Consider the following 25,452-nt stretch of genomic DNA (forward strand, 5'->3'; position numbering starts at 1 on the left):
AGTCAAGGAAGTGACGAAATAAGATGCAAATACTAGAAAATATCTATTCAAGTTAAAAAAATATTTACTCCATTCAAAGAATTCTAAAAAGGTATGCTCGTGTAGCATCAAAAATTCAAAGAAGAAAACGACAATCTGTTCGATAAAGAAATATTGAGAAGACGGTAACCTCCATCCATCAACCCGCAACGTAGTTTTATTTTATTTTATACTTAAATTAAACCGCATGTTTATAGTTTTAGTTTAAGCAAAGAGCGTTTTTCTTTGTCTTTATCAACACAGCGGTTTGTTTGACCAACAAAACCCATTTCACAACATAATCTCCCTTCCTAGTTCCTACCTTTATTGACAGAGTCAAAATACGTACTAGTATACTAGTACGTGTGCATAATAACGGACGTAATCAACAACACAACACAACACAACACAACACAACACCCAAACCCTCCCTCTATTAAATTTTCAACACAAAAGCATACTATACTATATATATAAATACATAAAGTTAGCTAGCTTTGTGACTCCATTACTCCATTCCAACAATTTGATCTGTGCCAATCAATCATGGAAAAAGATAAACAGAGCAAGCTGAGGAACAAGTTCTTGAAAGCAGCAGCTGCAATCACGGTAACATTTCAAAACGGTCCTTTCAGTCCAGGAAGGGATCACAAATTTAGATCAGACAATAACACAAACAGGTGGGGTGCAAAAACTCATGCTGCCAAAGGATTCTCTGGACCTGTCGTTACTATGATTCCGTACGAAGCTAGAAGAAAACCTAAAGATGGTACTACCACTGAAACACAAGAACCCACTTCACCCAAGATTTCTTGTATGGGTCAGATCAAGCATCACAAGAAGAAACATATTGTAAAAAACAATATTCCACTTCCCAGACAAACCGATGCTTCTACTCCAAAAGACGCGGAGGTGAAGAAATCTAAGTTTCAGAGGATATTTTCACACAGATCCAAATCCAAATTCATGGAAAGAAAATCGGATGGTAATTCTGGGTTTGTCAGTGAAGGGAAGAACGCCCCGCCTATGGGTGATATGAGGCGATTCGCAAGCAGTCGCGAAGCTTTTTCTAATTTCGATTGGAAAGCTGTGATAGAGCCTGAAGAAATTGATCAAAGGGATTGTTTTACTGATGGAGAAGATGATGAGATCTTGATTCCATTTTCTGCACCTATTTTGGTTGGTGGTGGTGATACAACAACATCATCATCTAATTTGAAGTTTAAGCCAAGGAATGAGATTAATCTTTGGAAGAGAAGAACAATGGCACCACCTAGGCCTCTTCAGTTGAATCCTGTGCTTAAGGCTAAATAAATTACTACTATCATTCTTTCATTATTATTACTTTATTTATTTACTTACTTGTTTAAATTGTAGATTTGTTTCATTTTGATGCGAATATAGTAATAGGTTTATGTGCCAAACAAATACTAGTACAATTGTTATTGGCTACATGTATAGAAATGTTATCATTTTGATTAATGATTAAACTCAGATTCAACCCCCTACGAATCGGTTATGAGATCATGGTGGTATAGCAATAGTAAAAAGTGATGTAGTATGTATGGATCAAAGTCCAAGTCAAGGAAAAAAATATTCAAATGAATAAGATAAGGAAAAACAATTGTGTCAGGAAATTTTCAAAACAGTGATGTATGATTAAGCAAAATAAATTTTCTTATTGTTCAAAGTTCAAATCGAGAACTTAATTTGGGATTGCTCGTGGTTGTTGTTACTTACAAGAAAGTTTATGCTTAATTATTAGTAATTAGTGTTTTCCCAGTTGTCATAATAGATCATGAATGGACCATATAATCGTTCAAATGTGTTTTTCACGAACGCATGTGAACGCAATAAAGAAATGACACTGCTTGGTTGGTGGTGAGTTAGGCTGCTTTTTGTCATTTTCTTATGCATTTGTCTGCCATTGCATTTTCTAATCAATTTCCTTGTCGTTTCCATATTTCCTTATGTTACCAAAAAAATATGAATTTCCTTGTTGTTTCCATTTACACAATTCAATTTTCTCAAATCATCAACATAACCGACTTGAATTCTATGTACTGTAGTCGAAAGCCGTTGCAGTCGTTAAGTCAATAAATTTTAGGCTGTTCTTTCAAAATTTTATATTAAAGCAAAAATAAAATATGTTTTAAGACATGAATCGTTTGATTGACTCTTCTGAATCACCAGCTACATGCAGTTCGACTGCATTCAATCCAACTCTCAACATAACACTAATTCAATGCATTTGAAAAAATTTCCTCAATTAATTCGTTTAGAACTGATTAATTTCAAAGAATTTGTAGATTAAAATACATAAAATAAACTTTTTCTTTCCAATCAAATTTTTTCATCTACAAGAGTCAGAGATCTAACTCATGGCTAGTGGTCAATTTTTAGAAACCTTGAGTCATAACATAAGCATACACATAAATATTTAATTTGTATGCATCAAGAGAATATTTTTTTTACACATCAAAGGTTTGGTGTCTATGTGTCCTATTCGTAACGACCCCGGCCTTGCGTCAGGAAAAGTAACATACAAGATTAACTTTGACATCGCTTCTACAACAGTAATTATGATAGGCATTTCACCACCTGAAGGTTGAGCTTCACCTGAAATCATTTCCTAGAATTGAGGTTGATTGGCTTGTTTTTGTATTCAATTAAATAATTTTATAATGCCACTTTTTAAGTTAGCTTTTAAAATTTCTTTATAAATATTTATTTGATACAATTTGATATATTGAATAGAAATTAGTCTCAGAAAAAATATGCTGAATTGAGGCAAATGAGCAAATGTGATAGGTTCTTTTCAATATTTTTTTTTTATAGGTTCATTAGTGCAATCCATTATGAATTCTTTGTGTGAGTTTCACATGCCACATCACTACCAAAGCAACTCTCTCTAATTTTTTGCTTCAATAGTAGGACTTATGAGAACATCCAATGAGCCCCACAACTTATTCAATATATTAATATCTTAACATAAAAGAAAAGTGGAATACTCTAGTACAACGAAAAAAAAATGTCACTTTTACTGGCCAAATTATATTTATTTATGAAAAATACTAAACGGAGCCTCCGAGACAATGGTTAAGAAAGCAAAAAATAGTAATATATTCGTGGAAATAGTGCGTTCAATGCATTGAAATGTTAAAAAAAAAAAAAAAACTTTTTTATTAAAAACTTTTACTACTTTTATTTCTATTTTTGTATCTTTAATCATCGTTCCGGTTTATTTATATCTTGAAGGAGACAAGCACTTATTGCTTCCTGACGTTACTGTTCTTCAACAATTTTGCCACATCAGCCATCTCTAATAGTAAAACATGTGAATGACTCACTTTTAATGTCGAAAGACTACCGTTGGAGTTGCTCTTAGGGTGAGATTTGAGAGAGAGTGATGCCTTGGTTTTGTTGAATATGTTGTTGTGTTGAATATGTTGTTGTGTTGTTGGAGATTGTTTGAAGTCCCACATTGCTTATGTTCCCGGGCGGTTAAGTGTATAAATATGTGAGGGCAACCTCACCCTTTGAGCTAGCTTTTGGGGATGAGATCCAAACATATTTAACATGGTATCAGAGCCGGGTTAAGGACTGCAATGTGGGCATTTGACCCAGGACCACGCTAGGCGTGAGGGTGGGTGTTGAATATGTTGTTGTGTTGTTGGAGATTGTTTGAAGTCCCACATTGCTTATGTTCCCGGGCGGTTAAGTGTATAAATATGTGAGGGCAACCTCACCCTTTGAGCTAGCTTTTGGGGATGAGATCCAAACATATTTAACATGGTATCAGAGCCGGGTTAAGGACTGCAATGTGGACATTTGACCCAGGACCTATGTGAGGGCAACCTCACCCTTTGAGCTAGCTTTGGGGGATGAGATCCAAACATATTTAACAGGTTTAAGGTAAGAAAAACCTTGGACTCGAATGATATTTATAAAAGCCTTTCAAACCAAGACTTTGAGATATAAAATCTTTTTTTTAACCACTAAATTAAACCTTAAATGGTTCTTTTCAGTTTTCAATCACGTTACGTTGGTGTCCAAGACATTCTTGCTCCAGCATGCCAAGGGATGTTAGCCTGTTAGAACACTCAAACTCAATTGCACTACCTTCTTGTTAAGAAGTCCCACATCGGTTGAGAGATGGCCTGACTAAGTGTTTATAAACTAGAGGCAATCCTCACCTTACAAGCCGGTTTTGTAAGGATGAGTTAGGCCCAATACCCATTTCTAAGATGATATCAGAGCCTCTCCAAGCCACCCGATATACAAGCCGGTTTTGTAAGGATGAGTTAGGCCCGATATCCATTTCTAAGACTTCTCACTGTGATAGGCTCAAATTGCGCCGGCAGACACACACAAGAACAAAGCTATAAAATAAAACTGAGTTTTTTATCACACACACTTTTCAGCTTTATGAAGAAGAAGAAGATTAGGGAAGAAGAAAGAATCTTTTATTGATCACACTTAACACAATATAATCAAAACAAAAGTAGTTAGCTTTGCTTAGCCAACACTGCATAACTAGAAAACACACTAAAACTAGTCATTCTATTCTTTCTTCGTGTACAAGTAATCATGCTTTAACTAACATGGATTAATCTCAACTCAACATAGCCAACTCAGTCTGATCAATTTCGTTAATTTAGTTTTCAGTTAGATTTCTTTACAGTTTTCTGCAAGATTTTAGTTGTACTCTTATAAATTTTCAATTCAAAAATATAAAATCAAAATGAGGTTCTTGTTTCTACTTTCATAACTTCACAAGCGTGTAGACAAATTACTATGGGAGAATTGTAACATATAATGCCTGAAATACGATTGTTTCAGGCATGATTTTATATTTTAGAAACAAATAGTTTTTGCAGTCACCATAGAATAAAATAAAAATCTTGCAAAAACGATATATAGTATATTATTTATAGTCTTGGAAATTCAAACTACTTGTTGTAAACTCACAAGACAACTGGAATAAATACTATCAAACTAAACAATTCAATCAAATAAAGATTCAACTTAGAACAAATTATTTATCTAATATGTATATCAAAATCACACCATCAATCCAAAACACAAAGATAAAAAAAGTATAGGAACAAACATACAAAGATTGTTTGTCTAGTTCAACCAAAATTGACCTATGTCTAGGGGAAGAATATTTCTTCATTCCACCATCGATCAATCTTTACAAGAGATACAAAAAAATAGTTTCAAGAGTTCAACAAGAGAAAATCCTATTTTCTACATTTTCATCTTAAGAGAGTTACAAAAGTGGCCATTATATCTTCAACTGCTCTCGTTTCCTCTCTTAACCCCTCACTTGATAATCAATCAAGATTAAACAAAAAAAAATCAAGATTAAACAAGACTTGAATCACTTCCTAAACGATTCCTAACTACCCAAAGTGTTTGAAATGTGTTTTTCAACCGTAGAACCCCACAAAAGACCCTCCACAAAACAAAAATCCTAACCTAAGGTTCGAGTGCCTCCTTTTGCGTGTTGTAAAAACCTAACTTTTTATAGGTAGAACTATCATGTTTCAAATCGACCTTCCTGCTTCTTAACCATGATTCAAAAACCCTCACAACCTAGAAAATGAATTTTCATTGCATGATTCGATTTGGGCAACGAACTCAACAAAAGTAAAATCTTATTCTCATCATCAAAGTTCACTTTAATGTTCACCCAAATCATTGATTTATCAATGATTTGGTTAAATTTTGTCAATTGCTCCATTATGTTAGGTCATCACGAGGGGTAGCCAGGGGATCATCCACATTGGACTTAAGAACAACTTCACAAGTGAGTTAAACACCACACTTTTACCCAAAACCTTAAGGTGATAGGTGAGTGGGTTCTCCCACTTATAAATGTTCAAGTCACCACATTCTTATCCAATGCGGGACTATTTCCACAAACTCACACTTGCTATATTCTCAACACATTATAGGTTTTAACTCTATTACCGTGAACGACTCATAGTAGAAGACATATATGCTAAAGAAGTATGTTATTTAAACACACAAAATACATAAAAGACACATGCTAAAGAAGTAAGTTATTTAAACACGAAATTCACACAATATCCGACACCATATAAAATACAATTCAGATGTGTGTGATATCGAAAATGAGAAGAAAATAAATAATATAAAAATCAGAAACCATTTTTACATATGGCGTTGATGTTTGATTTTGTGCACGAGAAACATTTCCAAGGTCGCCAATGACCAGTACTGCAACCGAAAGCCAGGGCATCTTACCCTAAAAGGCAGAGTTGGAATACTTAATTGGTAGAGCTAGAACTAGTGAAAGTATGCTATTTATAAGTTGTAATAGTTCAGTATTGTTCTCAACGAAATATATTGGCAAATGAAAATTAAGCAATGTTTAACAAAAGATAGGATACAATTAAGGATATCTTTCGAAAAAAGAAATGAGTGAGACAATCCTTAACTATATATAGCTAATTAGCTATATATCTCACCAACTAGGCTTAACATGTTTATGATCTGAACACAATTTATCTAATGTTGAATCAACTTTGATTAATCAATACACATGACGACACAATCAATCAATCAATTAAAATATTGATTGAATAATGAAATTAAGATTTAATAAGTAACACGCACTCCTTGGTACCTAAGGATTTCACCAATGAGTTCTCCTTTCCCTGAACCAACATACCTTCCATCAATCTTACCATCTCTTATGAACAAAAAAGTAGGCACCTGAATCACTTCCATGTCCTTCAAAAACTGCATACAGCTATCATTCTCATCTCCATTCATCCTCGCAAACACAACTGTATCACTCATTTGTCTAGACAACTTAATCACTGTCGGATAAACCTTAACACACGGCCCACAATGTTTGAGTCCAACATCAAGGACAATAAGTTTATGATCAACCTTATGATCCTCAATAAGTTTCTCAACATCTTCTCTGTTATGCAGTTGCACAACAGCAGAATGGTTATCACCGTAGTATAACACATCTCCAACAAGTGTATCTGGACCAATAGCTTCTTCTTCGTGAATCTTTTCTTTGCTTTTATAGAAAGTGAAGTGAGGTACTTTATCTACTTTCTCTCTTTTGCAGAGTTCTCTTGTTTTCTCTGATTCATCTCCCATAACGAGAAGGAATTTGACGTCGTTACAGGTTCGACTGAGATCGACTAAGAAAGGGTATATCTCGATGCTCTCTGAATCGTCGCTGGTGGCATATTCAACAACAACGAGTTTGTCTTTTGCAGATTGAAGTGCTTCATCGAATTCTTCTATGCTGTGGACTCGTTGAACTCTTTCATCTTTTTTCTTGGCAGCTTCTGCACCTGAAGGAGGAGCTGCTGTTGCTTTGGTGATAAAAACACGTTTGTGCAGACGATGAGAATGGATTTTAGTTTTAGTGTGAAAGTTGGGTAAAGAAGGACGAAGGGAATGAAGAGGAAGGAACTTAGGGTGAGTTGAAATTGAAGGAGGGATGGGGAGTTTGCATATGAAATTGGTGCAGTGTGTGATTGAAGCCATATATATGGTTGGTTGTTGGAGAATTACTCTGTTTCAAGTGGACTGACTTGCAGCACAGATAACAGAGCTAGCTAGAGATTAATTGGGAAAGAACAGAGAACTTAATAGAACAAGAATTTGCAGTGATGATGATAAATCATATCCACTTTCTTAATTCACATGTGGTACAGATTCATCACACGTGTCTTTCCATTTATTTGTTTTTTTTTGTTTTTTTTTTATTTCTGTTAAAATGCTAAATTTAATAATAAGTTTAATATTTGAATGAGATGAGTAGCTCAACTTGTTAACCTAGTTGAGCTAAAGATTAAGGAATTAAAGATTCATGATTCAAGTTCCGCCAAAGAGAAAAACTAACATAACATTGTAATATACTAATAATTTGTTTATAAAAAAATAATAATAATTAGTTTAATATTTAAGAAAATAATAATGGTAATTAGTTATTAGTATTTTTAAGAGGACTTAAACTTTGAATTTTTACTCCTTAACTCTTTTTACCTCAGCTCAAGTCATTTGAACTATTTTTTTCACTTCATTTTTGTTTCTGATCGATTTTTTAAGGCTAGAAATCGTAACTTTTAATATTTATAATTAACTTTTATGGTCAAATTTATTATTTAACTCACTTATGTATAAAAATACTTAAACATAAATAATCTTTAACTCAATTTTATTAGGAATCAATTTTTAAAAATTAATTTATTCAAAATTATTAAATTTTCTCATCATAGAACGTACATTTATGGTGTATATGGTTTGAGGAAAAGAAAGGAAAAAAAAAACAAGAAAATCATTAAATCAATTCGACTACATTTACTCTGAGTTCATTTATTGATTTTTCATGTTTTTCTTTCTTCCCTCTTACATAACATTTTTTTTTTTTAAGAAACTAAATTAGTCCATTCAAATTAGCACTAGAGAGAACTCAACCTGAAACTTTAAGGAGAAGCACACTCTCAAGTCTCAAACTAATATCATCAGACTAACTCAGGTGGGTTCACCCTTATATAACATTGACACCATATTTAGTAAAAAATAAAATAAAACTTTGATAATATATGTACAATAATCTGCATCACAATTTCTTAAAAAAAATCACTAGTCACTTTTCGGTCTATTTTATTATCTTCCTCGCTTTCTTGTTGATAATTCAAAATAGAAATCAATTGCTTGTTCAGTTGTTCTTTTTTTTTTCTCTTCATTCAAATTTGGCTTGTTCTTTTTATATGACTTTCACACACAGAACGTGGCAAACTAAAGAGGCTATAGACAAAAATAACGTGGCAAACTAATTTTTGATTGACAAATTCTATCTTATATGTGATAATTCTTAATGTATCGGTATATTAGGTAATTAAATTAATATGTAAATGAATATTTTTTATGGGAAATTATTTTTCTTATCATTAAAATGAGTATAGTAACTAAATATTATTCATCAAAATTGTCGAAAATATTAAATTTGATATTTTTTGAATTTTTATTCATCATTATAGTAAATATTGAATTTTTTTCTAAGAAAATATTAGAAAATTAGTATCATGCTTATAAACAATATACTGTGTTTTTTCTTATGATATTATTTTTAAAATGTAATAAGCGGTTAATAGTTTTTTAATTCATAAAAATAATCGTTAATTTATCAATTTACTGACTTGATGTACTGGTACATTCAAATTATTCGAATGTACCGTAGAAGCTCCCTAACTCTAATCGAATTTTTGAACAAGGATAACTCTAATCAAATTATCACCGATGATTATTATATAAGGTTTAAATATGAAAAGGTCCCTGCAATTATTACTCGTTTTGATTTTAGAACCTGCAAAAAAAAAAGGTTAGATTTTAGTCCCTGCAAAGTACCAAAAAATTTTAAAAAGGTCCTTGAGGTGAATTTTTGGCTGACATGTTAAGTAGTTGATGATTTGACAAAGAAATCATGCAAAGAAGAAAGGGGCAAAAATTAGGGTTCCTGAATCAAAGCTGCGATTGAAGGAGAAATCACGCAAAGAAGAAAGAAGATGTCGAATAGCATAGGTGGTTCGTCTTCTTCAGTGTTTGTTGCAGAAAAACTTCCTGTGTGTGGGGTCAAATACTCATTGTGATGACCAAAGCCAAAACGAGAATCAAGGAAGACTATTCCGAAGCGAGTGACATGTGAGTTGTTTATATGGGACGATGAGTTTGTATCAGATGTTAACTCAATGGAAACATCAATGGAAGAAAGGAAGAATGTTGCAGTTGGATGTGCTACTACTACCTGCAAGATTGTAGTAGAGATTGTGAATGATATTGATTTGAAGAACTCGCGAAAAAGAACTCTGTGATTTAAAGATGATGAACATAAAATCTTTCTTACCCTAACTTTCAATTTCAATTAACCCCTTACAGTCAAAATAAAATTAACCGCCACGCGGTTTGAAGAAGATGAACACCGTTTTTTCTTCTTTGCGTGATTTCTTTCTTCTATTTTGATAATTTATTTTGTTGTTTTTTTTAATCTAATATTTTTTTTTTGCAAAATAATCTAATATTTTTTTAAATCTATTATATTAACTTTTTTTTGTAAGTATGTTAACTTTCTATTTCTATTTTTCGATTTTTTTTTATTTTTAAAATTTGACATGTTATTTTCCATTTTTTTATTTTTAAATGAAAATGACATGTTCACATTTGGTTAATTTAGCTTTTAAGTCCTCCCTCATTGTTCCTTGGAAGCTCCGTAATAGATGGTTCAATTGCTTGGAGTTGACTAAAACCATGCATTTTAGAGTCACTCACATTTATCGTGAAGGGAACTGTTGTGCAGATAGAATGACTGCTTTAGGCATCAATGTTAATGGTTTTTTCTGGTGGGATAGTGTTCCTTCTATTGTTCAAGGAGATTGTATTAATAATTTAATAGGTCTTATGTGTCTTTTAGATTTCATTAAATTCACCGCACTCTTTTTCCCTTATCCTTGGTTTTATCCCTTGGGGTTTTCCAGGGAAGGTTTTTAATGAGGCAGTGACAGGTTCCCTATATTATTGTTTCCTTGGGTTTTGGTCTAGTCCCCCCAAGTTTATATTTTTTTTCTTTCTTTTTAATAAATTTATTAGGGTGCTGCAAATGATAGGTGATGATTATGGAGTGCCAACATAGTTGGGATGTCAAAGTTATCATGTGATGCCTATGCACGCTAATGTTTAAAAAAAAATAAATGAAAATGACATGTTAATTCCACGTTATCAAAAATCCTAGTCAGCATCTGCCAAATCATCAACTACTTGACATGTCAGCCAAAAATTCGCCCCAAAAACCTTTTTAAAAGTTTTAGTATTTTGCAGAGACTAAAATCAATTTGTTTTTCAAGGCTAAAATCAAAACAAGTCTTAATTGCAGATACTATTTTCATATTTAAGCCTATAATAAAATCAACTTCTCATGATTTCCATTAAACAAGGAGATTTATAGTGAAACTATCCTTTAAAACACCGACACATGTTCATTCGTGTATTCTTCTTCAAATTGCTTCGTAATTAATATCACTTCTTTTAAAATTTACTACACTTACTTGCCCTACGTAAAAGATAAAATTTGGAAGCGCATAAATTTTTGAAGGGGCCAACCTTTGTCAAAAGCAGATAAATAAATGATTATAAAATCCGTCTTGCGATCTATTTCATCATATGTAGTGAGCATCTATCTCATACTAGAGACTACAATTACCTAAATAAAGCTAATGATCATCTCTTTTTTGTGGGGAGGTGGGGAGAATAATAAAGGCATAAGGTGGTTGGCGTGGGATTGTATGACATATCAGAAATCTCTTGGAGGGATGGGTTTTCGGGACCTGTATCTTATAAATTTGGCAATTGTAGCAAAGCAAGGTTGGAAACTCACGACAAACTCAAATACTTTAATGGCAAAAATTTACAAAGTAAGGTGTTTTCTTAATTCTTCTCTTTTTGATGCACACTTTGGTAGTAATCTGAGTTATGTTTGGCGTAACATTTGGAAATCTCGCCAAGTACTAATGAGTGATTGTAGGTGGATGATAGGAAATGGTACCAATATCTAAGTGATGAGTGAACCTTGGCTTAGAGAAGATGATGGTTTGTGGGTGTCGTCGCCACAAGTGTGTATAATGTTACCGTTAGTGATCTTATGCTTACCAATATGATGAGATGGGACCAAAAAAAATTGAATCTATGTTCTCATCTGATATTTCTAGGCGAATTCTAGCGGTTCCATTATTTGACGTGGTTGAAAATGATCAATTAGTTTGACATAATGAAGTGCACGGTCACTTTAGTGTTAGAAGTTGTTATAACATTATGTTGAATTTGACAGACAGAGGCAAAAATTGTGACCGTAACAGAAGATTGGAAATCACTATGGAAAATTTATGTTCTTCTAAAGGTTAAACGATTGCTTTGGAGAATATGTAGAAGGTGTCTTCCAACACGAATTCGCTTAAATGAGAGGTGTGCAAACTGTCCATTTGTGTGTCCTTTATGCAAAATGTATGACGAAGATGATTGGCACTGTTTTTTTACTGTCAAAACAGGAAATTTGCATGGCAAGCAGATGGTTTCGATTGAATTATGTCTGCAGCGCTGCAACACAGTACAAGAAGTGGTTCTGAATTTCTGTCATTATGAGGACAAATACATGGCTGGCCAGCTGGCTAGGTTGGTATGGGTGTTGTGGAACAATCGAAATAAATTATGTGTTTAATGATGAGAAAGAGCCGGGTCATAATTTACGAGCTAAAACACACAATTTATGGAGCGAATGGGCTGCTATGCAGAGGTTCCGCTTCCGCATCAACCGCAGTCAGACCGAACAACAGCAGACAATACAATGGTGTGAACCAGATTTTGGAATATCAAAGTGGGTTTTTATGTGGAAGAAGGCAAGACGAGTGCAGGATGATGCGTGAGAGATTATATGGGACAATTTGTGATGGCCGAGACTTATTGGATTCAAGGGAGAAGCCCAATTATTGAAGGTGAAGCAAATGGCATGTTTGTGGCTATAAAGAAATCCATTTGATCATACCGTATTCCTCTTTGCGGCTATAACTGAAGCAAGCAGTTTTGGTAAAATGAATTAACTGTAGATAACATAACAAGGATGGATGTGGATAACTCAAGTTTTCCATCCGCTAGAGTCACAGTTTGAAGCGCTAAGATTAGTCTAGGTAACATATGTTTTGAAGAAAAATAAAAATATGTTCCCAGCTTAAGAATTTAGCATCCAAACATGACTGAAATATAAATTTCCAACATGCAAATACAAATTAAAAGAGCCGTGTTAACAATGACAGCAGCAGAAATGGAAAACAAAATCACAGAAAGCAAGCATATACTAGTACAGTACTAGTAATTATTAATTAATCTGAAGGAAGTGTGAGTGAGTGAGTGAATGAATCAAGGTTTTGGGTACAAATCGATGACATTCTTCCATGACTGACGCGTGGAGATCTCCGTCCACCACCTGGACACGTTTTCTCTCTCAGAAGTAAACAGAGCAGCCGTGTCTTCATGATCAGAAGAAGAGACCAAGTAATGAATATTGGGAAGATGGGAAAGGTCAGCGAGTGTGAATTCATCACCGGCCAAGTAGCGAGTTTCAGCAAGCCTCTTATCGTACACATCAAGCACTTTCTTAAGCTTTTCTTTATTCTGTCTGATTGCTCCTTCGTCTTGCTTGATCTTCATTCGAGGAGCGAATGCTAGCTGAAACACCAGAGTTGAAGATGGTGGATTGAAGCTCTGTCCTTCAGCCTCCAACCATTGATCTATGGAAGCCTTTGCAAGTGGATTGGTACCGTACAGTTGTTTGTTTCCTTTCTCTCCTCCGTGTTTCTCGCAAACGTACCGGCATATCGCTCTCGACTCTGATGATATATTATACTAATTTGTTTCGTTATTTGAAAAATTAAACTAGTAATTGTAATTAAGTTAACTTACCAAACAGAGAAATGTGGTCATCTTGAAATGCAGGTACTTGACCAAAGGGCTGAAATGAATTAAGGATAATGAGAATGTGAGTGTGAGAAAGCAAAAGGACACACACAATTAATTAAGATTAAGGATAATGTTGAATGAACAAGTGAAGTGTAGTAAGTATTACATACATGGATTTTGAGGAAATGAGGGTTTTTGTGTTCTCCTTTGGACATGTTGAGAGGGATGAGTTGAAATGGGATGTCTTTCTCGTTGAGACATGCCAGCACTCTTGAAACGGCGGTGGACAAAGCTGGTCCGTACACTTTAACTGCTGGCGGTGGCGTCGCCATTTCAATTGCTTTTTCCTATTGATTATTCCTATCCTCTTCTCTTCTCTTCTCTTCTCTTCTCTTCTCTTCTCTTCATCAACCAATGTACTGTTAGTAAATGAAAAGTCACCGTAGATAGATGAGATATGAGATGAGGTTGGCGGGGCCCACTTTTTCCATCCATTTTAAGATGTGTCGCCCGCTCGCACCACTTTTAATTTCCCAATTTCGGTTTCTTTACTTTATCCAAAATGTGATTCTTTTCTTTCCGTACATATTACTACACTACACTATCATTTTAAAATAAGGAAAATGTTAAACAGTGTTCTCAGAGCACTAGTTAAGGATATAAATATGGAAATTTCATCTCGTAAATTGTGCATTCAATGTTTTAATATGTAAAAAGTTGTTCTCTCTCATCATTAACTTTTTCATTTATTTTTTTTAGTATGTTTAACTAGTGCTCCGGGGGCACTGTTTAGCATGACCCTTAAAATAAAAGGAGAATGTTAACATGTACATATATGGCACATATTAAGGTAGTAAAAATAGAAATTATATCTTAGAATTTGTGCATTTTAACTTTTCAAGCATTAAATGTCCTGTATCATTAAATGTTAAATTTCTATATTAAGATACCTTATCATGTGCTCTATATGCACATGTTAACAAGACCCAAAATAAAATCAATAAAATTATTTTTTTGGTTTTCAACACAAGTTTAATTGCATTTTCTTAAGACTTGCTGGTATTTAAAAGCTCATTATAACAGTATTACTATTAACTTACACATGTCAAAACTGGGTCGGACCATTATCCCACGGTTTTGGGTGGACTAACCCTAAAAAACGTAGCTCAAAATGCAGCGGGCATTTTCGGGCTAAACCCATTTAGCCCATATGGATATTGGGCTAGGCTAGCTCATCGGGCTTTGGGCTGGCCTATTAGCCCATCATTTAATTGATAAAAATATATTTATGTTATTTTTGTAAAAATAAGATCAATGAAAAATTATCATTTAATTGATAAATTATTATAAAAAAATCTATTTAAATGTATAAGTTTAATCAAATGGGGCATAGTTACTTAAAATTATAGTTTAATTGATATTTAGTGTTAATGTAAAAATTATTTACACTTCCATCAAATAATATCTCAATAAAATTGATAATTATAAAAAACTAATATATCAAAATCATATAAAAAATATTGAATAAAAAAAAAGTAAAATAAAATGGACCAGGCTGGCCCATTAGCTTACGAGGCGTAGAAGGACCGGGCCGAGCTTGATAATTGCTACTTCAATAATAATCGGACCGGGCCAGTCTAGCCCATTTATTTTGATGGGTCCACTGGACTGGGCCGGACCAACCCATTTGACAGCTCATACACAATCAAAATAATGGAAAATAGGAGCACATGATCGATGAAGAACAAATGTGACATCTTCACCCCATTCTTTGAGACTTGTATGGGTGCTAATTATCCTCCCTTCACTCCTTTTAAATCACCTCACACACGTTATTAAGGTTTGACCTATATGTAGTATTTAACTACACCAGTTAGCTTCAGTTAGTTAGATGTTAATAGTTTGAGTTCTCCACTTGTATATATACTCTTCATAATTAACCTTATACTACAAAATAATTCATTTTAATCAACAAAGATACATTTTCTTTCACTTTCTCTCTTCTTCCACCATGTGTGTGTCTGTGTCATACTAAGAAACGTTTTTATCCAAAGCACTAAAAGATACCGGAAAAAATAGTCACCTTGATGAAGCGTAATTCATTGTTCTAAACGTGAAACCATTTGTCTTGCTAGTTGCTACAATTCCACAACAAAGAAGTAGATTTGGAGGATATACCATGTAAAGTCTAAATTAAATTAATTATAAATAACACTGCATAGAATTATGGATCTAAATTCCTCAAACAAAAGGATCGTCTATCAATAAACGAGGAAAGTTTCGGTTGTTCAGGTTCCAACTCAAAAGTCTTAAAAAATTGCTAAGTCTCACGCCTCGCCTCCTCCCAAAACATCTTTACAAAACTATATGTTAAAAACCATATGATCCTAACACATTACATGACTTCATTCAGAATCTTAGTAAGTTTCCTCGTTTCATCATCTCCCAAGGGACTTCAAATCACCATATGCTGCCATGCTGCTCATCAGCACCCAACACATCCAATATTGAGTAGAAGAGACTCTTAACATATTTCCCCGCGTCATTTCTGGAGGCATCAGGACTTGTACGCCACTCCCTTTATGGTAAATGAAGGCTGTCAATCTTATTGTGCCTCCTCTGAATCACCTTCTGATCAAGAGAAAATGAATTCCATGCTCCCCAATTAACCCTATTTACTTCTAAAAAAGAATACTCCTTTTGCGAAACCGGTCCTATTTTGTAATACTGGTTCATGACAAAAGGCAGAAGACTATCCTTAATTACCAGTCTCTCATCACATTTTTTTTGCACATTATACTCGTATGCAATTTTTTACTATGCCCTTTATATTCTCCTTTTGCAAAAATACATATGATCAAGCTAGCATCATTTATTTATATCCCAACAGATATACAAAATACAATTTACAGGTAGACAAATGTCATGGTTTAAATTGACATTTTCTTATTCTAGTGGTCATATCATACGACACAAATTGAATCCCACCGTGAACACAAACAGATTGTGTTCTTTTTTCCACATATTTACATTTACACCGTGTCGTGGCCATTGGCCAGTAACTATATCTAGTCGTGCTCATGCATTCCCTTAGCCTTAACCTTAACCTTCTTCTTCTTCACTGCTATCTGTATATAGGGGGGGAAAAGGAAGTGTTTTAGAATCCTAAACAAGACAATTACAAGAAGTCATTCTAGCTATATTCCTCCTCATACCATCATGTTAATGTGCTGCAGAAACTTGATAATTTCTGAGAAATCAGGCCTTAAACACGGATCTTTATGCCAGCACCGGTGAATCAATTCCACTAACTTTGGATGAGTATCCCTTGGGATTTCAGGCCTCAAATCCTGCATTTTAAGTCCCTCAAATCTAATTATTTTTCACTGAATTATTTTGTGCATATTATGAATTAATAACATATTCTTATCTTGCAAATCCAGTGAGTGACAGCGGTTTGTCATCCTTGAATTCTCTTTAGTGATACAATACCCTTCATTCAAAACACTGGTGTCATTTCACTGACACTGGCAATTTCTTGGTAACAGATAATTCTAAAATATAACGTATAGCGTATATGTTTGACCAATCTCACCCGCCCAAAAAAGCAATAGGTATAAGGATTTATGTATAATAATAATATAATATAATATAATTGCTAAGTGAATACCTTATGTACTACTCCAATTGCTGCTTGCAATGGGGATAAATCTTCATAGGGAAGCTGGGATTCAATCACAAAACATAGTTCATATGTTGAAATCAAAGCAACATTAATTGAATGAAAACCACATAAATCAAGTCTTTGAAATCAATATATCTTCTTCTTCCGTTGTTTTTACTTCCAAGGTAAATATGTATATTTATGTTAAAGGAACTGAAACTATAACTATTTACTCTTCTCCATGCTAAATTATGTGACTATTTCTATCCATTGACCCTCTCTCATGTTCGAAGTCCATATTGCAATTGTGTAAGTAAGATTATCATTTTTAGAATAAGTAGATTTGCGGAGTTCATTACCTTTCTTGTGAGCAGCTCCCAAAGAATAATCCCAAAGCTGAAAACATCAGCTTTGTGGTTATATGGCTTATGTTGAATAACCTTTTAAATTTCAAGAGAATCACAAGTTATAATGAATTCAATATGTGATAACTTGAGATGTTCCTAAAATTAAAAATAGTTAATCAACGCTATAAACGAATATATCAATATGTACATACCTCTGGAGCCATCCATCGGTATGTTCCAGTTTCTGCAGTCATTATACCAGATTGATTTTGCAATCTGGCTACACCAAAATCAGCAACTTTGACTACCTGCTGGATAAGTTTTTGAGTGATGATCACATTGGCATAAGTTCATATGATGTTTACTGTAAATCTTCACAAAGCTAAAAAAATGAGCAAGAGAAAAGACCAGACCAGTTTTTAATTTCTCTTTTTTATCAAGTTGGCCTCTTATTCGCAATGCACTAATTCCTATAAACTAAGGAAAATCAGTTTTATTTTTCGGTTCAATCAATATGAAATTGTTTTGCACTTCTAACGATTTGCATTCCAGTCACCATGCGCTATCATGTACAATAAGATGGCAAGTAATAAAATACACAACTAGAACTTTAGAGTGGTTTAGTGTGTTATAGTATGATTTGAAAGCTTTAACTATGAAACAATGAACTGTAAAATCAAAAGAAAAGACAAAGTAATAATCACTCACCCCTTTCTCATCCATCAAAAGATTTGCAGTTTTGAGGTCTCGATGTATAATGTTGTTTTTGTGCAAATAATTCACTCCTTGGGAGACATCAATTGCTATTTTGAGCAAAGAAGGAAGAGTAAGTACGACCTTCTGTATATGCAGAAAGTCATACATATTTCCACCAGACATATATTCTGCGAAAAAACATATTATATATTGAAATCGTTAATACAGTTCCCAATATGTTTCTGTCTGTAAACAAAATATAAGAAACAAGATTAACTGCATCCAGAATGACAACTTTTACCTGTGACAAGATGAAAGTTTGGTTTTGGACAGGCACCAATAAATTTGATAACATTCTTATGCTGAATTTTACTGCAATAATTCAATTAAAAAAATCCATGAAATACTAATCATAGAACCTTTCTTAGCAGCCACAAGAGTGACATTGCTCTCAACACTCATAAATACAAAAAAAAATAGTAATGCATCCTTTCTACTCTGTGTTTTAATCTCATCTATCTCTAACATTGGATGGAAGCATTTCTGTATTTATATAATAGACCTAGTATGGAGCATAAACATTTTTGCATGAAGATTTAAGTTTAAGATAAGAACATATGGCATGTTTCATTTTTACTATAAATTTTAGTGAATTGAGTGAAAGAGCTAGTCTTTACGTCCATAAAATTGTAAAATTGTATTTATAATAGGCTAAATTACACTTGATTCCTCAAGGTAATTTTAGATTTCACTTTGGTCCCTTAAATTTTTATCATTCAATTTTGGTCCCTTAAGTTACAAATTTTATACCCTTTGATCCGTTAAGTTACAAAGGTTAGACACTTTAGTTCTTTTCTGTCAATTTTAAGTTACAAAGGTTAGACACTTTAGTTCTTTTCTGTCAATTTTATGTTTTAGTTGTCAAATTTTTCCTTCTTCTACTTCTTATTTTGTTAGGCGCCTGATCACTAAAATGTAATGACACAGATAACATTTGACTACCTCAAAAGCAAAACTGGTAGAAATGGCCAAAATGTCTAATGTTTATAACTTACCAAAATAAAACGGAAAAAAACTTAAGGGATCAAAGTGAAACATTAAAATAACTTAAAGGACCAAAAGTGTAATGAAAGCTAAATAATACATTAATGAGGCAAATGGCCGAGTGGGGGTGAGGGGAAGGGGGGGAGGAGTGAACGCTGTGATAGAACAAACCTCGTGATAAATATTTCCTGAGAAAACTCCCTCTGCATATTTTCATTTCTACTACCATTCTTAAATACTTTGATAGCCACATCTTTATTAATGTAAGTGCCTTTGTACCTGTGTCAATCGAACCGTAACTCAACATATATATATATATATATATATATATATATATATATATATATATATATATATATATATATATATATATATATATATATATATATATATATATATATATATTGATTCAAAAAGATATCAAAAATATTAAATGATAATACTCACAAATCACTGACTGATCCAGAGCCAATCTTCTTCTCATATCTTAAACAGCTTGCATCAATTTCCCACACATAATTTCTACTGATGGGTTTGTTTACATGGTTTGAGATATAGTTCATCCAAATTTTCTCTGGTTTCTCCTTAGGAAGACTGCACCAGGGCTGCTTGTAGGTTACAATCCAAAACACAAGTTATAAACAATGCTCAACTAAAATATGAGTGGAAGCCTTGATAGCAATACCACTTAATTATAATTACGTATTATTTACAAAAAAACTGTATTGTTTTGCAACACTGTGAACTTCTTGTAGATGTGTTTTAGTCCATATTCTGAAAATAAAAATAACTACCTCGATTTTCTTAATTTTCTTTGTTGGAATATGTTTTAGTATCTCAGTCTCCTGTAAATTTCACATGAACATTTATTAATGATGTTGAAGTAAAGAAATTAGAGACCAAAAAAAAAATGAGTGCATGTACTCTAGTACATCATATTGAGGTCTAAGGTAGTAGGTTGTCAAACTTATATGCAATTGATTTGTGAGAAGTTCTTTAAGATGTTGAAATAAATACCTTCTTTAGTTCAGTAAGACATGTTATTTCAACATATATTCAAAATTGATAAATTTTATTAACAAGTGAATTGAACTGCCTACCATGCGTGAACTGTACGTGAGATTATCAGGGCAATATAAAGATGGACACCTTAGGAAAAGGAAGCAGGGGGAACCATTGATCTTCCTAATAAAAAGTAAAATTATATCTTAGAACATATTCAGTAACCAAAGGTTTAACAAGTGACATACAAATGGGGCATACCTCGAGTTTCTGCATTTTCTTTGTCACTTCATGCTTGAGTCTCTCAGTATCCTATAAAAAGTTAATATGTGAAGATTAATTAAGTAATTTATTACAAAATAATTCAAGACAAACGTAGAGTTCAATATATGACATCCTCTGCTAAAACAAATTTGTATAGTACAGCCTGTTGAAGTCTAAAAGTAATGAAATCAGGTAACCAAACTTATATGTACAATTAGTTTCAAAACAAGTTCTAAGGTGGCTAATTGAAGGTGAACAAAATATTCAGTGCAGATCCAATTCCTTCTCAATCCATTTTCAATTAAATAAGCTACTTTGTTTTAGATTAATCATGTAAAGAAAAATACCTGGCCTTCCCAACCATCAACAACAAAAACATCTAATGAATATCCATCCAATGTGGAAAAGGCATGTGCTTCTTGAATATTCAGCCCAATCTCAGAGAGTAAGGTGGTCAACTGTAATGGCAATACCAAACATCTCATATTGTAAACTATTTTTCTATTTATTACCAAAAACCTTGTAGAACTAGGAGTTCCATATACCAGATGAATTACATGTTATTATTGTAACTATTATGCAATGAAATGCAAAGAAACAATTCATGTTTATAATAAAAGTTTAACTTTCCTGCCATCTTACTTAAATCATATAACTGTCATGCCTTGTAGTTATTACGATCGTTAATAAAACAACATAATCTATAGGAAAAATATTGTAAAAGCATTGTTTTTCTTCATAACTAGAAATGCTTGTACAACAAAAAATAAGATTTGATACCTGACTGAAAAGTTTTGGCTTATCGCTGGTTGAAATTGTGATTTCATGCATTGATCTGCGATTTTATAAGTTGCAGAGTGTGACATATAAACAGAAATAAAAGTGTCAAACAATCATCTTTGTTTACTATTTAAAAGACTACTTGAGCAGGAAGTAAAATAGACTAATAGAGATTGAAAATGAGAAGGTACAGATTTTTTCAGTTCAACAATGGATCTATTAACGGGTCTTAGCCCACATGATAACATAGGCAACGATGAAGAGGGGGCGATGCAATTTTAGAACAAATGTTAAACTAAGGAACAATAGGAAGTACAACACAATGGTCATCAAATTAAAAGAAATAAAAATTCAAACCTTTATAGTTTATCCCTATCTTGAACTTGTAACCGGCTCGCACCAAGATCAAGTTCAAGCTAGTTAATTAATCAAAGGCCAAGGATGGATGGATATTGGATACTGAGGAGCATGATAAGAGAAAAGGCAACAGTTGGTAAAATCTGATAAATCCATATTAAGACATTACAAGGAGAATGAATTGAAGGCTGGATGATAATATATATTATAATAAATATGAATGTCAATTTTCACATAATCATGCCTCATGTTGCATGGAAAATCAGTGTCTTGGAGATTGATTTCTTTCTGTAAGTTGGAATTAATTGATTTGCTAGAATGCACACCAGAAGCAGAATGAACCTGAAAAAAAAATATACCATGCCATGGTCATTGGATAATATGTAGTACAGTACCAGGTACCATAAAATTCTCATATCCTGTTAAATGTAGAAAACAATTTTCAAGATAAATTCAAGGTGTGCCCTTTTTTTGTACCATAAATCCTAATAAAAAGGAAGAAACAACTAGCATATGGAATACATATTTACTAGTCAGTGATGGCTTAGGAAATCATAAATGGACTAAAATGCATAAAGCTTTTGGCCTAATCAAGTGCCTGTTGAGGATGGCTCATAGTTACAAGTTACTAATAAGGGCACACGTTGGTCGAGCAAAGATACGATTCAGGGGTAATTATTCTAATCTTGACCGTGACATGGTGTTTTGTTTTTTTGTATTGCGGAATTTGGTGGGATATATTTTTATGAAGAAGACTCTCCTAAGTATAATGTAATATGAAGAATACTCAATTTCTTATTTTATTCATCTATTTTTGAATATGTCCAGCAGGGAAAATTATAAAAGTGTATGCTCCAGGGGATCATAGTTCAAATTGAAATTCGTATGATGCTTATGGCTATATATATATATATATATATAGAGAGAGAGAGCTACATAAAAACAAATAATATATTTTAAATAACAACTAATCCTATAAATTGTAAACAAATCCTTAAAATTCTAAACAGAAATATAAATCATAAACCCTAATATTAAATAAATCTAAACTATATTTTTAAAATCTAAGGTCTTTAAAAGATATTTAGGCATATTATTCTCAACATACCGTAGTATTTAAATACAAGTTATACCATATAAGGGGACTGCAGCCGGAGGCGTAAGCAAAACATGTTTCTCTATTTGTGTTTTAGTATTTTTATTCTTTTGAATTGGGGTTGTTGTTGTTGTTCTAAGAGTGCTTAATTGAGATATTTATGCTTTGTTTGGTAAAAAAAAGTGGATAGTTGATAAACTAGTTTATAACGGATGAACTTTAAGCTTCTAAGAAAATGAAGGTTACCAGACATTTATTTTTTAGTCATATGAGGTTATAAGATAGAAGCTATAAGCCATAAGCTAAACCCTAATTTAGAGATAATTGGTTGAGGCATAAATCACCTGGAGGAGGCGGACTTCAATTGCAGGTCTACTAGCAATAGTTCGTCTTCGTGCCATATTTTGTAAATTTTTATGCATAAGAACATCTTGCGCCTTCTGAACATTCATTTCCAGTGCATACCTAATAATAATAATAGAGAATAGCATATGCAGATATTATTAGAATATAAGAGAGTATTTTGAAAGTGTGAAAAGCAAGCATTACCTAGTTGGAAGGGTATTGAAGTGAAGCCAAAGCTCATCTTCAAAATAAGGAAGAGTGACATCTGGGATATTCAATTCTCTGAGTCGATTCAGAATCTCGTTGTAAACTTCAACTTTTAGACTCTCAATCCGACCATAATTCCATCCACAAGCTCTACCGTTGCAACTCTCTGTATCTCCCACCATATGTCTCTATGTATAATAATTATGTTAACACATTCGGTAGTTCTAATAATAAAATCAAAACCACAATAGACAAAGACTACTAGTATATCACTAATAACACATTGATTGATTCGTAGCTTGTGGTGAGTTTAAATAAATAAATGAAAGAGCACAGTGTGCACCCCTACCCAATAGACAAAGACAATGCATATTTTCTTTACTACAATTCTTGATCATCACTATCACCTTTTTAAATATAATAAGTTCTAGTAATTATCAACTATAACCAATTTTTTCGAATTCTTTGATAGAATCAACCACAAACCACTTTCAACTTTCAAAGGACAAAACACACACAACCCGTGGGCGTCCATTGTTTGTGTCCCTTCCTTCCTATGCAAATCTATGCACAACTCTTGCTATGTTGTTATTCAATTTTTATTTTGATGACATATTATTACTATTTTTTTATTTATTTTTTTGTCCAGTGGCATATTGGTTAGAAATCTCATCTTAAAGTGAATAAGTGAAGTGTCCGAAAATCGAAACTCGGCTCATGTATATATAATGGAATTTACATTTGAAGACTTAATTCGGATTTGGATTTTTTTTTTTATATAATCAAATTCAGATTTAGATTGGTTTAGATTGTCGGTTTAATTAAATTTTTTGATATATGAAAGTTTTAGAAGAAAAAACTTTTTAAATATAAAAATACTATTTTTTTTTTGACAAAATAAAAAAACTAAATTAAAAGTTACGATTAAACCTAAAAAAAAATGAGTTGAAAAAATATACTCCGATTAAACCTAAAATTTATGATTTGTCCTTGAGTTTTATCTTGACATCTTAGTACTTAGTCCCTCCAATCCAACTATTAATTAGATGGTGTGAAAAGAGAGAAAAATAGAATAGAATTTGAGAAGTGAGTGTGACGAGTGATGAGGAAATGGGAGCGTGAACGGAATGGGTATTTGGATAGCTTACTATTGAAGCTTGTTTTGTAACTAGTGTGGGTTCTCCGTGCTATGCACGGTGCTTTGAGTAAATTTTTTATTTTTATTTTTATTTTTTTTGGTACATAATTTTTTATTTTTTTAGTTATCATAGTATCAATACCAATTGATGATGATTAATCTCGACGGAGAGAACACAAGTGGACCATAGCAATTAAGTTCATTAAATAATTTCACAAATATTATATGAGTTGACAGTGTAGTATTATTTTACACGCTTATCTAATAACAACTACATATCCTGCTTAAGATCATTTCCAACTATAGTACCAATTATGTACTTATTATGTACTACCATTAGAGCAATACACATTTGAGTGTCTATTATGTACTGAGTCTAAAATAAGCATCATCTCTCTTCTTTGGGATCCACCTTACTTTTCATTGATGAGATCCATTTAGAACTTTTTAAGAGATACCGGACTCGAGGAATTATGTATTTATTAGATACTATTTTTAAAAATTAATAAATAAGTAATGTGTACACGTGAGACCTAGTTAAGTACTCAGACTTGAGGAGCTACATTGTGGATGCTATAACAGTCTTAAAAATATGATAAATGATTCCTATTAAACATCACTGTATACTCCCACCGTGATATAATATACTACTTCGGTTTTGAATATAAGAAGAAAAAAAAACTTTTTGGTTTTATCGAATAAAACATGCATCTAGGCTAAAATAATCCAAATACATGTTTTATTTAAAATATGTTTTTCTTTTTTAGTTATCATGATATTGATACGAAGTTTTTACCACTGTTGGTGATGATTAATTTCGGTCGAAGAGCACAAAAGATGGATTCCTCCTCCCAATAGAATTTTCTTCATATACATGAGTCAGGAATCAAACCCCTAAATGGGATTCTTATAAAATGCATTCTTATGTTATTTGATTTAAATTTCTATAAAAAATATTTGATAAATAAATTTCTAGATATAGTATTTATAG

General features: G+C 32.7%; 4 protein-coding genes across 11 annotated transcripts; 1 reads left to right on the plus strand and 3 right to left on the minus strand.

Moving 5' to 3' along the window:
• The first annotated feature begins 250 nt into the window (after window positions 1-250).
• On the plus strand, window positions 251-1,624 carry LOC123887298 (uncharacterized protein At1g76070-like). The gene has a single exon (XM_045936597.1). It carries the CDS (start codon window positions 565-567, stop codon window positions 1,330-1,332), a length of 768 nt encoding a protein of 255 aa, XP_045792553.1. The 5' UTR covers window positions 251-564; the 3' UTR covers window positions 1,333-1,624.
• A 4,753-nt stretch (window positions 1,625-6,377) lies between these two features.
• LOC123881604 (thioredoxin-like protein CDSP32, chloroplastic) lies at window positions 6,378-7,724 on the minus strand. The gene has a single exon (XM_045930331.1). It carries the CDS (start codon window positions 7,561-7,563, stop codon window positions 6,649-6,651), a length of 915 nt encoding a protein of 304 aa, XP_045786287.1. The 5' UTR covers window positions 7,564-7,724; the 3' UTR covers window positions 6,378-6,648.
• Window positions 7,725-12,800: 5,076 nt separating this feature from the next.
• On the minus strand, window positions 12,801-13,980 carry LOC123898700 (glutathione S-transferase-like). The gene is made up of 3 exons (XM_045949717.1): window positions 13,692-13,980; window positions 13,525-13,573; window positions 12,801-13,451 (listed from the first exon to the last, which is right to left on the minus strand). The coding sequence occupies exons 1-3, from the start codon at window positions 13,851-13,853 to the stop codon at window positions 12,982-12,984; spliced, it is 681 nt and encodes a 226-aa protein (XP_045805673.1). The 5' UTR covers window positions 13,854-13,980; the 3' UTR covers window positions 12,801-12,981.
• A 2,344-nt stretch (window positions 13,981-16,324) lies between these two features.
• On the minus strand, window positions 16,325-23,895 carry LOC123923973 (serine/threonine-protein kinase STY17-like). Of its 8 annotated transcripts, XM_045976737.1 has the most exons (18): window positions 23,558-23,698; window positions 23,321-23,521; window positions 23,116-23,236; window positions 21,920-22,017; window positions 21,319-21,373; window positions 20,886-20,996; window positions 20,536-20,586; window positions 20,422-20,457; window positions 20,067-20,117; window positions 19,720-19,877; window positions 19,444-19,551; window positions 18,530-18,600; window positions 18,241-18,416; window positions 17,745-17,843; window positions 17,545-17,625; window positions 17,192-17,245; window positions 16,737-16,871; window positions 16,325-16,649 (listed from the first exon to the last, which is right to left on the minus strand). In XM_045976737.1, the coding sequence occupies exons 2-18, from the start codon at window positions 23,503-23,505 to the stop codon at window positions 16,590-16,592; spliced, it is 1,650 nt and encodes a 549-aa protein (XP_045832693.1). In that variant the 5' UTR covers window positions 23,506-23,521; window positions 23,558-23,698; the 3' UTR covers window positions 16,325-16,589. The 8 variants fall into 8 exon arrangements, 7 of the variants coding, with proteins under 7 accessions (XP_045832693.1, XP_045832698.1, XP_045832685.1 ...); XM_045976742.1 differs by having other exon boundaries at window positions 17,745-17,840; window positions 23,321-23,895; XM_045976729.1 differs by having other exon boundaries at window positions 23,321-23,675.
• Between the last annotated feature and the right edge of the window lie 1,557 nt (window positions 23,896-25,452).

Source organism: Trifolium pratense, linkage group LG1 (genome assembly GCF_020283565.1).
Source record: "Trifolium pratense cultivar HEN17-A07 linkage group LG1, ARS_RC_1.1, whole genome shotgun sequence".
NCBI classification, from domain to species: domain Eukaryota; kingdom Viridiplantae; phylum Streptophyta; class Magnoliopsida; order Fabales; family Fabaceae; genus Trifolium; species Trifolium pratense.